The sequence below is a fragment of the Myotis nattereri genome, assembly GCF_964212035.1.
Source record: "Myotis nattereri genome assembly, chromosome: 14".
In the NCBI taxonomy this organism is placed as follows: Eukaryota; Metazoa; Chordata; class Mammalia; order Chiroptera; family Vespertilionidae; genus Myotis; species Myotis nattereri.
The window spans coordinates 49703618-49717840 of record NC_138089.1 but is presented as its reverse complement, the minus strand read 5'-3'; the positions used below and the strand labels follow the sequence as shown (position 1 = coordinate 49717840).

The 14223-nt window shown below is 40.1% G+C and overlaps 1 protein-coding gene across 2 annotated transcripts in view; it reads left to right on the top strand.

Moving 5' to 3' along the window:
- UBP1 (upstream binding protein 1) overlaps positions 1 to 14223 on the top strand; it is a 41317-nt gene that overhangs the window by 16046 nt on the left and 11048 nt on the right. The window contains exons 3-11 of one of the 2 annotated variants that reach the window (XM_081106206.1): positions 167 to 243; positions 677 to 782; positions 1540 to 1646; positions 3991 to 4143; positions 4242 to 4352; positions 4796 to 4903; positions 10187 to 10290; positions 12886 to 12940; positions 13182 to 13275. In XM_081106206.1, the coding sequence (XP_080962332.1) occupies positions 167 to 243; positions 677 to 782; positions 1540 to 1646; positions 3991 to 4143; positions 4242 to 4352; positions 4796 to 4903; positions 10187 to 10290; positions 12886 to 12940; positions 13182 to 13275 (915 nt within the window). The remainder of the gene's footprint in view (positions 1 to 166; positions 244 to 676; positions 783 to 1539; positions 1647 to 3990; positions 4144 to 4241; positions 4353 to 4795; positions 4904 to 10186; positions 10291 to 12885; positions 12941 to 13181; positions 13276 to 14223) is intronic. The other variant, XM_081106207.1, reaches the window with a different exon arrangement.

The following is a 14223-nucleotide window of genomic DNA, read 5'->3' as shown; positions in this document are numbered from 1 at the left end:
AAAGGATAGTATGGGTTGCAGGGAAAAGGTAATAAACCTGAATTTGCTTTTTTAACAAATGAACATTGTGTAATTGTATATTTTGAAAGATAGTTAATATTTTTTATTAAACACAGTAATGTTCGTTATGTGGATTGTTTTTGATGCACAATTTCTTTAAAAATAGGTCAGTCTTATGAAATTCGGATGCTGGATAATCGGAAAATGGGAGATATGCCTGAGATCACTGGAAAATTGGTAAAGGTAAGGTCGATCTTTTTACATTCCTAATAGATATTGCAGTGATTTTTAAAAAGCAGTTTTGCTGCAAGAGTTTTTACAAAAAAATTAACTTCATTATTTTAAAGCTCCTAACTTGTTGGTTGGTGTAATGTGAAAGCCCTTTGGAAATGTACCGTATGAAATTTACTTGCAGCTATGTGTTCAAAGACCTACCACCACTACAAAAATTTTAAGTTTCTCTTTAAAAGTAAAAACATGAGGGGCCCTAACCGGTTTGGCTCAGTGGATAGAGCGTCAGCCTACGGACTCAAGGGTCCCAGGTTCGATTCTGGTCAAGGGTGTGTACCTTGGTTGCGGGCACATCCCCAGTAGGGAGTGTGCAGGAGGCAGCTGATTGATGTTTCTCTCTCATCGACATTTTTAAAGTACTCATTTTCCCCCACTTATTCCATAGAGCATCATAAGAGTCGTATTCCATGATAGACGGCTACAGTATACAGAGCATCAGCAACTCGAAGGTTGGAAGTGGAATCGCCCAGGAGATAGACTTCTTGATTTAGGTACAGTGACCGTCAGAAGACCTTGGAGAGAGATATAAAAGCATTTTAGTTACACCCATGTTGGCACCACGTGTAATTGTGTGGAGTGTTTTGGTGTGAATGGATTCTCTGTGCCTTGAGTTGTTTTATAGTTTACAGTGTTGACCCTTGAACAACTAACGCTGGGAGATACGGGCTGACCACCATGCAGTGAAAAATTTGCACATAACTAGACTCCCCCAAAATGGAATTATTAATAGCCTGCTGTTGATCGGAAGCTTTACAGATAATATAAATAGTCGATTAACACATTTTGTATGTTATGTGTATTATATACTGAGATCTTAAGCTAGAGAAAAGAAAATCTTAAGAAAATCATAAGGAAGGAAAAATACACTTACAGTATTTATTGAAAAACTCTACACATAAGTGGACCTGTGCAGTTCCCACCCATGTTGTGTGAGGACCAGCTGTAGAGTTTTGGTGTAACTGAAAGACCCTGAGCCAGTAATATTATGAGTTGGAAACCATTCATTTAATTCTCCTTTGGGTATTATCCATCATATTCTGATTAAAATGAAAAAGAAACCATGGTGGGAGAAAGTCTGATACTCATTAGGTGGGTTTTGATGTTGAAATGATTGACCACAGAGAACATGGAAGAACAAAGTGCAGCATAGAGGTATAACATTTTCACTAAAACATAATTAGCGTAAGCTGTGAGCTTTTAAATTATTCTTAGTAGTGAGTTTATATGTAACTTCTTTTTAAAATATAGATATTCCAATGTCTGTGGGAATAATTGACACAAGGACAAATCCCAGCCAGTTAAATGCGGTTGAATTTCTGTGGGACCCTGCAAAACGCACATCTGCTTTCATTCAGGTTTGGATTTTTTACTTTATTAGACATATACTAGCCTCGTCATTTTTAGAAGGTCATGGATGAGGTTGAATTCTTTTTTTTCTTTTTTTTGAGGTTGAATTCTTGATGCATGATAAAAATGTCTTTAAAAGCTTATTTGTAAACTATCTGGCAGTGTCTTTTTTTAAAATATTGGAGTTAATATACTAAATCCCTTATTATAGACTAACACAAGTGAAGGCAAGCTGACGTGTGAAGCATTATTTAAATGTTACTTTTACCACTGGTAGTAACAGTAATCAAAACCTCCATTTTTCATAAGATGCATTTCTCTGGAACCAAAGCTGCTATTTTAAAAGATGTGGCCGCCCTGACCGGTTTGGCTCAGTGGGTGGAGCGTCGGCCTGTGGACTGAGGGGTCCCAGGTTCGATTCCGGTCAGGGGCATGTACCTTGCTTGCAGGCACATCCCCAGTGGAGGGTGTGCAGGAGGTGGCTGATCGATGTTTCTCTCTCATCGATGTTTCTAGCTCTCTGTCCCTCTCCCTTCCTCTGTAAAAAAAATCAATAAAATATATTAGAAAATAAATAAAAGGTGTGGCGGAAAAAAATGTACTGTTTTAAGATTCTCTGTTAGCAACATTCTAATACTAAAATTTTCAAATCACAAAAGAGAATAATAGAATGAATTCTCTGTGTACTCATCACCTTTCTTCAACAGTTATTAGTAGTTTCCCCCTTTTGGAATACTTTAAAGCAACTCTCAGGCATTTCATGTCAACCATAAGTACTCAGTTTGTATCTTTAAGAGATGAAGTTTAAAATATATATATAAAAAATATATACCGTAAAACCCATGGTAATTCTAATACCCAGGATGTTCAGATTTGTAAGTGGAAAGATTAAAAATACTGAGTAGGGCCCTAGCTGGTTTGGCTCAGTGGATAGAGCGTTGGCCTGCAGATTGAAGGGTCCCAGGTTCGACTCCAGTCAAGGGCACATGCCCGGTTTGTGGGCTCGATCCCCAGTGGGGGGTGTGCAAGAGGCAGCCGATCAATGATTCTCTCGCATCATTGATGTTTCTATCTTTCTCTCCCTCTCCCTTTCTCTCTGAAGTCAATAAAAGTATATTTAAATATATATATATATATACTGAGTAGGTAATCTTACGTAGAAAAAACATACTGCTTAATTGCTGACCAGCCTATGTAGACTGTAGTTTTTGTGAATAGTAAAGAATCTTTGGTATTTTGAATTTTTGTGGCCTGGCAAATACTATCTTTCATTAATTAGTAGTCACTAGGAACATGGTTCGTATTCGTTGAATATTTTCTCACGCTGTTTGTCTAACAGGATAACTAGATATACAGTGAGTGAAAGAGAGGAAGGAGCTGGCCTTATATCTCAGGTTGTGCACAGTATCCTGCAGAGGTCAGTTTTCACTTTGAGAGTCACTAGAAGACAGGATGTGTATTACAGGATGTGTAACAGTCAGAAATTACCAAGACCTGTTTACTGATCCTGTGAAGTATCCTAATGCTGTCTCCATGGTGGTATTAGGAGAGGGTACAGAGTGATGGAAGATGAGTATTGCCCTTAGGACCTTTGGAAGGGTTGACAGAAGAGTTTATCAGTGGTTCTCAACCTTCCTAATGCTGCGACCCTTTAATACAGTTTCTCATGTTGTGGTGACCCCCAACCATAAAATTACTTTCGTTGCTACTTCATAACTGTAATTTTGCTGCTGTTATGAATTGTAATGTAAATATCTGGTATGCAGGATGTATTTAGGCGACCCCTGTGAAAGGGTCGTTCGACCCCAAAGGGGTCTCGACCCACAGGTTGAGAACCGCTGGTTTAGATGGCTACAGGTAAGAAGTGGTGGGCTTTCTGGGCCGTGGAAGTTCCCCAGGCAAAAGTATTGCAAGTTGATGGAGGTTGGAATAACAGTAAGATGATTGGTATTTTGCAATAGAGGGCAACAGTGGAAGCTTTGAATGATGAGCTCAAGGTTGCTGTGGACTGAGCCACATGCAGGGCTTAGCTGAGCCTGAGAGCAGTATGCGGCCTGGAGTGCAGGTGGGGAAGTAGGCAGGAAGCCTCTGTGCTGCTGTGCCCGTGGTCAGAGCAAGTTCTTAGAGGAGAGGCTTTGGAATCGCGGAAGAGCTCATTCCCAGAAAGTTCAGAAAGGATCGGCTGGCTTTGTGAAAGGAAAACCATATATTAACAACAATCAGAAATTCATAACAGACACCTGGCTAAGATGTGGGAGTTTGTTTTAAAGGGCCTTACATTTATAGCGGTGACAGGGCATCCAGAGGGACAAACCAGTGGATGGTACTTTGAATCCATCTCCAATTGTCCAGGTGCACTGCATCAGCACAGAATTTACTCCACGGAAGCATGGAGGCGAAAAGGGGGTGCCTTTCAGGATCCAGGTTGACACCTTTAAGCAGAATGAAAATGGAGAATATACAGATCATCTGCACTCAGCTAGCTGCCAAATCAAAGTTTTTAAGGTAAGAGACGGAAACCAGGCTTCCAGTAATGAAAGCCCAGTTTTGCTTATAAAGTTGTTTGGAACCTGGTGGACAAAGTAATCTACTTTGTTTTTCAGCCTAAAGGTGCAGACCGGAAGCAAAAAACTGACCGAGAGAAGATGGAGAAGAGAACTGCTCACGAAAAAGAAAAGTATCAGCCATCCTATGATACCACAATCCTCACAGAGGTAATGCAGAGCAACATTTTAGTGTCTGGAGAGAAGCAGAGGTTTGAATATTAGCACTATTTATAAGGATGAGCTTTGCCAAGAAGGGGTTGGGGAAGGTTGGGGGGTAGTTTGACATATTCTTGTGAAATTTGTGGGGGAAATACATTATTTAAATTCTGGGATTTTAATGGATTAGTTTCCTGGGTGGGATCTTGAATGAAGATGCTGAAATCCCAATCAGGTCTTAGAAACAGACCTTAAAAACCTTGAAGTTGACTAGAGATTAAACCGGGGCCTAGAAAGTTTGATTTTTGTCACTGCTGGGGTTTTGCATTTTCTTTAACTTTGAATCCTGCTAATCATGCAATTGTTTAATTGGACTGCAGAGACATAAAACAGGGTATTGGATCTTTCTTTGTATAATGAAAAGACATTGATCCCAATCTTTGGTGTTTGTCCAGATGAGGCTTGAGCCTATAATTGAAGATGCAGTTGAACATGAGCAGAAAAAGTCCAGCAAGCGGACTTTGCCAGCAGACTACGGTGATTCTCTGGCAAAGCGAGGCAGTGTAAGGGACTTCTGCTTCTCCTTTCATTGTGCAAGAAACCTTGTGCAGTGTTAGATATAGGACCTACTTCCACTGAAAAGTAAAGCCAAATTTGTTTTTGATGTCCTTGTCTTGATTTAATTTGCTTTTGTTTAGACTTCCTGCTTTCTGTTTGTTCCTCGCTGAGGAAAATTTCCTAAATCTAACACTTTAAAAACAAAGTTGACCTTATTGGGTGGTTTTGGAGGGAAAAATGACACTCAGAAATGTGTTCCCTCCCTGTCTCCTTCCCTTTCTCCCTCCCTCCTCGGCACACACACTTCCTTTAAGAGCACTGAAATTAATTAAAAATACATTCTTTAGTAAAATAGTTATCATTTTTGTTTAATTTTAAAGGGTTTTGCTTCCTCATGTGTATAACTGATAAGAAAATTTCATGGCTATTTAGAGAAATGATGGCAGCAAGCTTGACATTAACATACGCAATACTTTGTGTCACATTTCCCTGCATGTAGTGTAAGAATGTGTGTCTGTCTGTGCTTTTAAAAGCCTGTTTGGCAGCACTGGTAGGAAAATGGCCTTGACCGCATCAGTGTTCCTCTCTGCAATGCACTGTGAACTCGCATCGCATCATGAACTTGTGCTTCAGGCCAGAGCAGTGCACCTTTCTATATTCAGATCCGGATCCCCCCAACATACACCCAGGAGATTTTTGGCTGACTATGAGCTTTCTCTGCTTGAGTATAGCAAATTCTTCCTTTATGACACAACTCTCCATCTAACAATCTAGATCAGCTATATATCCACAGTAAATGTAAACACAGAGCATTAAACCTTTTCTTATATAGCTGTATTAATGGCTACACTATCATTACAGTCTTCATCCTATGAAGGTACCAAAAATTGAATTTTTCACTCTTAAACGTGTCTATTTGTAGACTACAAAAGTCACAAGCACAATCACTAGAACATCATTTCCAAGTTAAAAGCATTGACTGAAAATGTTTAAATGCTTCTCTGTACAATAAATCTGAAAGGATGGTGAGCACACTTGTTGCATTTTAACTGTTTTTTTTTAATGCCAGTCAAAGGTTGTATGGAACAACTAACTATATACTCCATCCGATTTTGTTTTTAGCCTTTCTGATTTCCCAGCTGAAGAATCACAAGTGGTTCTTACATTTTTTGGGGGGGCGGGGAGGGGGATCCTGATAACTCGAATCACTTTCCACTTTTTTTAAAAAACTACTTCACTAATTAAAAGGAGTGGGTTCTCATAATTAATAAATTAAATCTATTCGAGCCCAGAGCTAATCTGAAGATGGTAAAATTATTGTTAAATTATTAATGACTCAAGTCTAAAGTATGCAAAACGTCAGCAGTTCATTGGCCTGGGATTTCACATCTTCCTTGTGTGTGTTGCTTGCTGCCCCGGGCTGCATTGTTTTGGTATTCCTAAGGGTGGTTAGAGCTCCTCTTGGAAACCTGTTTTAAAAAGAAAGTCTGCAGCATTTCATTGTTTCAGGTGCCTGCAGAGGAAGGCAGCATTGTTCTTAGTGTTGGATAGCTGCAGTTGGCTGTCGGTAGAGGGATCTCCAGACTCATCTGTTAAAGTTAAAAGGTGCTGTGGGAAATGGTCCCACATGGAATGGAGGCACTGTGGTTGGTTCCTAAGAGCTACTGTACAACAAAACCCTTACTTGGTGTGTCTGTTTCTTTGCCTCTGAGCTGTATTTTACTGACTCAAATCAGGGCTGCCGATTTCTGCAGTCTCAGGTGGGTCGTCATTTTCTAGTCCCCCTGAGGAGGGACTCTGTTCCCAGTGCACCAGAGCCGAGACTATAAGTGTGCAGGCCAGGTAATGGATTACAGGTTGCCTTCAGGAACACAGGCCCTGCACCTTTGCTTACTTTTAAAGACAGGGCAGAATGACCAGGTAGAAGAAACTGTGAAAATATTCCTTGGTAGCCTTTCCCTTCTGGGTTGAGACTGCTAGAGAAATCTATGAAACACAGGCAGGCAGGTCTTGGTGCTTGGTGGCCATTATAGAACTTGGAATCTGTTCTTTTCTAAAAGTAGAGGCTTTGCCATAAAACCAGCTTTCATTGAACACTAGTTTTCTACTGCTGAGTGAATCGAGTCTCTTATTTATTGGGCAAGTTTTAGAAGTCAGGTATTAACAGCTCTACTTCTCTGCTGCTAAGAGTCTAGATGTGTAAGTGAAAATAGGTACGTTTATGAAGTTTCAGGCAATTTGGTGTCGCTGTCGCTGCTCTGCCATACTAACCTGGAACTTCTGATGGCTTCATTTCCTCGGTAGACAGCTGGCAAAAATTACAAGGCAGATTTTGGGAGGCTTGACGTTAAAAGGTTTATATTATTTTGCTGTTATCCTTGCTAATGGTGGTATTTAGTATCTGAGGAGGATGGTGCAGCAAGAAGATCTTCTGGGTAGTGGAGATGGCTATGAGCATGGCATACCCATAGTTATTTGATCTGTCTGTTGGCTCACATGCTCTTAGGTTCCTCAAACTGTATAAGCTGAGGAGGTAACTACTTTTAAGGTGGAAAGTAAAAGAATGGGCCTTGTTGTGTGAGGTTTTTAGTGAAATGCTGTCCAGCCAGTAAATTCCTTTTTTTTTTTTTTTGAAAGTTGATAGTAGTAGAAACAATAAGTGCATCATTTTCCCCATTTTTGAAGGGATATATGATGGGCAGTTGTAAATAATAAGATTCGGGGTTTCTGTTTTATTTTCCTTGTATCAATGCTTCTGCTGGCTGTCAGTTGCTTTAAGCTCTTGTAACCATTGGAGAGACTTCCTTTCTGCCCCAGAGTGCTGCACAGCCTTTTAGCTCCTTCACACTAGTGGTCATGACTCTCCCATCGTCAAAGAATTTTTAAGAAAGAATATACTCCTTTCCACATTTTTAGGTTGACATCTGAAAGTTTTCATCATACATTTAAATCACTGCAAAAGGAGACCATTTTCTGACGTAGTGAGTGTTTGCATTTAAAATTAAGATAATTTACATTGCTTTCTGAAGTGTATTCTGTGGACTCCACTACCATAGCAATTTGACCCCCACCATTGTTCATTTTAAAAGTTCATGAAACTTTACTCTGCTCTACCTTCTTGATCTGTTTTCTCTTCTACTCCCCTTAAATAGTTTTACGTGATATGACATACTATTATGCCTGAAAATGTTTTAATTATCACCCTAATAATTTTATCACATATATAAATATATATATATATGTAGAGAGAGAAGTTTAATTTTTAAAATTTCCTGTGGCCATAGGCTCTTGAGTCAGTTGAAAAATTTAAACTTTATTATTGGTACCAACTTCTCAAAACAACAAATCATAGAAATTATTTTTTTAATCCTCATCCAAGGATATGTGTGTTTTTTTCATTGATTCTAGAGAGAAAGAGAGAGAGAGATCTTGATGTGAGAAACATTGATCAGTTGCCTTCCGAATGTGCTCCAACTAGGAATCTAATCTAAGACCCTTCGGTGCGTGGGATGACACTCAAACCACTGAGCCAAACCAGGCAGGACCATACAGGTTTTGATGAGAATTTTTTAAATATAAAAATAGAAGTGCTATTGGAAATACATCTCAGAACAGAACCTAATTCTAGATTTTTTTATAGATAAGAAAAAGATTATTTAGATATTTATTTTCCTTTCGACAGTGTCTTTCAGGTCTTGAAGTTCCTTTTGCGTTATCTGCCAAATATCCCAGTGATGGATTTTATATGACCCTAATAGATTATTTCAGTACTGTGTCAGCTGATGGTAGATCCTCCAGAATTGTTTTGGAAGCAAATAATTGGAAGCTACCAGAAACACAGAGAAGAATTTTTAAAAAAAATTTTGTTTGTTTTTGAGGGGCAAAAGAAATATTATTAACCCACAGACTTTTTTTTTTTTTTTATTGAACTTAGTGGGGTGACTAATAAAATTATATAGGTTTCAGGTGCATAATTCCACAACACATCATCTGTATACACTATATTGTGTTTTCACCACCCCAAGTCAAGTCTTCTAAAACCATTTATCCCCTCATATCCTCTAACTCCCCATTTTTAGAGTCATGCACTTTCTTTTTTTTTTTTTTTAATATATTTTATTGATTTTTTACAAGGAGGAAGGGAGAGAGAGAGTTAGAAACATCGATGAGAGAGAGTTAGAAACATCGATGAGAGAGAAACATCGATCAGCTGCCTCCTGCACACCCCCTACTGGGGATGTGCCCGCAACCAAGGTACATGCCCTTGACCGGAATCGAACCTGGGACCCTTCAGTCCACAGGCCAATGCTCTATTCACCCAGCCAAACTGGCTAGGGCAGAGTCATGTACTTTCTTAGTATCTACCCTAAATCTTTGAATTTTTTTATTTTTATTTTTTTGCTTTGATTTGGGAGAATCTTATACCCCATGGGTAGCCATCATGAGATCTGAAGCCTTTTTTGTGAAAAGTAGGAGAAGAGTGACTGTGAAAGGGGACCTTTGAAACCAGGGGCATCCTCAGGCAGATTAGTTTTAGGAAGAATATGTGGGGTGAGTGATGGGATTCCCTCCATAGCTCAGGCTTGAAGATTTTTACTTGACACCTTGCTGGCCTGTGAGCATGCTTTTGACGTTGATGTGTCTTTGTAGCTGTGCGTTATCTTTGGTTAGAATTGTGTCTAGAGCTGAAAAATACTTTAGTTCACTATGCCTTGTCCAGAAAATACAAGAAATAAACACACGTGGATAGGTAGGTATAGGCAGTACCATACACAGGTGTTTTTGGTACTGGAATGGTCTCAGCTTACTTGGGGATTATTAATCCTAGAGAAGTGAAGGAGGCAGGTGGGTACTGGTGAGGGCAGAAGGAGCACTAGGTAGGACAGGCACTGTCTTGGTCACCGTGTGATGTCAGATGTTGCTTATGAATCCTTTTTGCCTCTGCTATTCTTAAAGCTTGATAAGCACCTTTTGGAGAATTGATAAAGAGGGAGGCAAAAAGTTCTTGACAGCAAATTGTATATAAATATACATTTAAAATGATGACGTTTTGCTGCTATCATCACTTCTGGGCTTCCCTAAAATTAATCAGTATCTAGACACATAAAGCAGGTGAAATTTTTCCTTGCCACATAGAAGGAAACATATGTCCCCATGCCGCTGCGTGATGAGTGTCAGGTGTCCTGTGTTTTATACTCTTGTTTGGCCAGACTAGATTGTGAAATACAAAGTCTTCTTCCACACCCGTTAAAAGCATATGATTAATTTATTTTTGTTTCTATCCTTAGTGTTCTCCGTGGCCGGACACCCCCACAGCCTACGTGAATAACAGTCCCTCCACAGCGCCCCCTTTCACCTCCCCCCAGCAGAGCACCTGCAGCGTCCCAGACAGGTATCTGCTTTGTGTCTCGTGTGCCTGAAGCTGACTGATGCTCATGCTCCTTTGTTTCCCTTTCTCTCAATTTACAGCTACCTTCCCATTTGTTTATCTGACGCATGTGGTCATGGGAAATAGCCTCCTCCATTTCGGGGGAAATCACTTTTCTTCACCTGCCCGCCTTTTCCTCCTGGCCCTTGGTGCCTCACACACTCACAGACTATGGAAGTTGTAGAAGGGGGGCATTTCAAGATATATTCTTTCTGAGATAAAAAGAACATTAATGCAGTTCATGGACAGAGAAAGAACAATGAGATTTTTTTAAATATTTTATTGATTTTTTACAGAGAAGAAGGGAGAGGGATAGAGAGCCAGAGACATCGATGAGAGAGATCGATCAGCTGCCTCCTGCACGCCCCCCACTGGGGATGTGCCTGCAACCAAGGTACATGCCCTTGACCGGAATCGAACCTGGGACCCTTCAGTTCGCAGGCTGACGCTCTAGCCCAGCCGTGGGCAAGCTACGGCCTGCGGGCCGGATCTGGCCCGTTTGAAATGAATAAAACTAAAAAAAAAAAAAGACCGTACCCTTTTACGTAATGTTTACTTTGAATTTATATTAGTTCACACAAACACTCCATCCATGCTTTTGTCCCGGCCCTCCGGTCCAGTTTAAGAACCCATTGTGGCCCTCGAGTCAAAAAGTTTGCCCACCCCTGCTCTAGCCACTGAGCCAAACTGGTTCGGCAGAACAATGAGATTTTAAGGTGAAACTCTGAATCAGTAAGTTAAGATGGCAATCATTATAAAGTACATTTGTCTTTAATTTAATGCTCACCATACTACACAAGGGTTATTTCTCTGCTCCATTTCTCCTCCTCCTAATAGATACACTCTTTTTTTAAATAACTCTTTACCCTTAAAGAACTTAAGTGGCTTTAGAAATGGGAATGGTGGACTTTGTTCTACTCTTTGGCCTTGATGTGCAAATCAGAGTCTCCTGAGCAGCGGGTAGGAGCAGGAGCTGTGTATCAGGCTTCTCGAAGTGCTGCAGTGATGTCCCGAGGAGACGTTGCATTCTTAGGGGTTGGCTGAAGGAATAGTGACAGTCAGATCAGATCAGAACTTCCCTGTTGATAGCAGGTTTAGGCCCCACCTCCTAATACTGTCTGTCACACTCTGGGTAAGGGTTCAGTATACGATTTTGAGGGGACACAAGCATGCTTTTCCCCTGAGATGGAAAAGCTGATGAGGCAGCCTTTTAAGTTATTGTGCTTTAAGAGTAGAAAAACAATCTTGGGCTCAGAGACCAGGAGACCAGCATGTTGCCATGTAGGGGGCTCTTCTTTCGGTCAAGTCCAGCCTGAATCATCTTAGAAAACAATTATGATTTTAGAGATAAGCTGTGAATTGATGTACTCAATAATTAACTGGCTATTTCTGAGAGCCCACTGTGCACCCAGCACTGTTCGGGTGCTGTGACATTTAAATGACAGACAAATTCCTCTCTGAGGAGTTTAAGTTCCAGTGGATAGAGGAGGATGCTGAACAATCAACATAATAAACCCAAGTAAAACTTCCGTACGAGTGCTAAGAAAGGAGTCAGAGCCAGACCAGAGAGGGGGCTGCATCCGCTGTGCAGTTGGTTCTCATTTTCCTTTTACCTTAGAAACAAAAGGATAGTGGTATGCTATTGTTTTTTGTTCTCTTGAATTCTGCCCTCTAATGGATAAATGTATTAAAAGGGATATCATTTTGATTTAGGATTATCATACCATTCCTTATAGCTCATTGTTTTCCTACTTTCAATTGTTTATCTTTCTTGATTTCTCATATTTTCCCCCCCAACTAAAATGAATGAGTGTCCTTCATTTTCCTGTTAACTTGGAGATAATTGGAGCCCTTTTATTTCATAGAACTAGAATCTTTTACTATCACAGATGGAGAAAGAAAAGGCAAAAATTAAGAAAGTCTTCTGTCTTAATCTCATCATATTCACCCCTGACCAATTGTGCCAACATTCATATATATATATATATATATATATGCATGCACATAATTGATTTCAGAGAGGAAGGGAGAGGGAGAGATAGAAAGATCAATGATGAGAGAGAATCATCGATCAGCTTCCTCCTGCCTGCCCCCCATTGGGGATCAAGCCCACAACCTGGGCATGTGCCCTTAACCGGGATTGAACCTGGGACCCTTCACAGACCAAACAAGCAAGGGCTGTGCCAACATTTTTTTTTAAATATATATCTTACTGATTTTTTAAAGAGAGGAAGGGAGAGGGATAGAGAGTTAGAAACATTGATGAGAGAGAAACATCGATCAGCTGCCTCCTGCACACCCCCTACTGGGGATGTGGCCGCAACCAAGGTACATGCCCTTGACAGGAATCAAACCTGGGCCCTTCAGCCCGCAGGCTGACGCTCTATCCACTGAGCCAAACCGGTTAGGGCTGTGCCAACATTTTTATTGCAAATTTATATTGCTCTCTCTCACAGTATTTTTTTTTAAGTTTACTTAATTTTAATAGCCTTTAATGTCTTGATTTTATATAAATAATAACCATAACCATCTTTTCCTTCCCATCTTCCTTTTCCCCAGCAATTCTTCTTCCCCAAATCATCAGGGAGATGGAGTTTTGCAAACCTCTAGTGAAGTAAGTGTCTTGTTCCTTGAACTATCTATCACATGCTTTCGGGGGCCTGTATTTTTAAGGCTCTGACAGAGGCTTGAGTCAGTGATTGGGTTACTGAGTGCTCCTTGGGTGTTCTTTTACCTCAGACTTGGAGGATTTGTGTTTTGTTTCAATGTTCTTTATAACATGCTTAGAGGCCTGGGTTATGTTTTTATAGGTTTGAATAGTTTCTTCTATTTATATTCATTTTCTTTGTTAATAGCAACTTCAGCCTTCAGCCACCACCCAGGAAACACAGCAGTGGCTGCTCAAAAACAGATTTTCTTCCTACACAAGACTGTTTTCCAATTTTTCAGGTATGTTTGTGTGGGTGTACTCTGTACTTTCTGTTAACCTTATTTTTTTAAATGTTGAAATAATTATAAATTCATAAGATGTTGTTAAAACACGTCCCAGGAAGTCCCGTGTTCCTATCACCCAGTTCCCCCCAGAGGTAATACTTTGCACACCTGTTGTACACTATCAAAATTATGAAACTGACATCAGTACAATCTACTTCCTCACCAGTTCTGTGTGCCCTCGTTTGTGTACAGGCACATATAGTTCTATGCATTTTTTTCATTTAATAACTTTTTATTTAGAAATAATTTTTTCTTTACAGTAAGTTGCAAAGATAGTACAGAGATGCTCCAGGGTACCATTCACTCACATAATTACAGTACAATATCTAGATCATGAAATTGACATTGGTGCACTGTGTATATATAGTTCTGTGTCATATATCACATGCATAGATTTGTATAACCACCACTGAAGATACGATGAGAGGTATGCCATCACAAGGATTTCCCTTACGCAGCCCTAAACCCCCGCCCCCCATCCCTCATCCCTGGCAACCATTAATCTGTTCTCTGTCGCTATGATTTTGTCATTTTAAGAATGTTATATAAATGGAATCATACAGTATGTGACCTGTTGAGATTGGCTTTCTTTTCACTCAGTGTAATGTCTCTCCAGGTGGTTGTGTGTATCAGTAGTTTGCTCCTCTTTGTTGCTGTGTAGTATTGCATGGCATGAACTGCTCAGGGATGGTTTTTATAGTACTTAAGTGTAGTCTTGCATAGTAAGCGAAGAGAATATTTACTGGGGTTTTAACAGGGATTAAGCTGTGCAACAGGAGAAAACTATTTAGAGGGACAGCAATAGATACACCAGGTGGGAGATTTTTCCCAAACATATTTGGCCCTGGGACCCTTTTCCTACAAAACACTGACCAACATGTCCTGAGAAACACTGGGCCACAG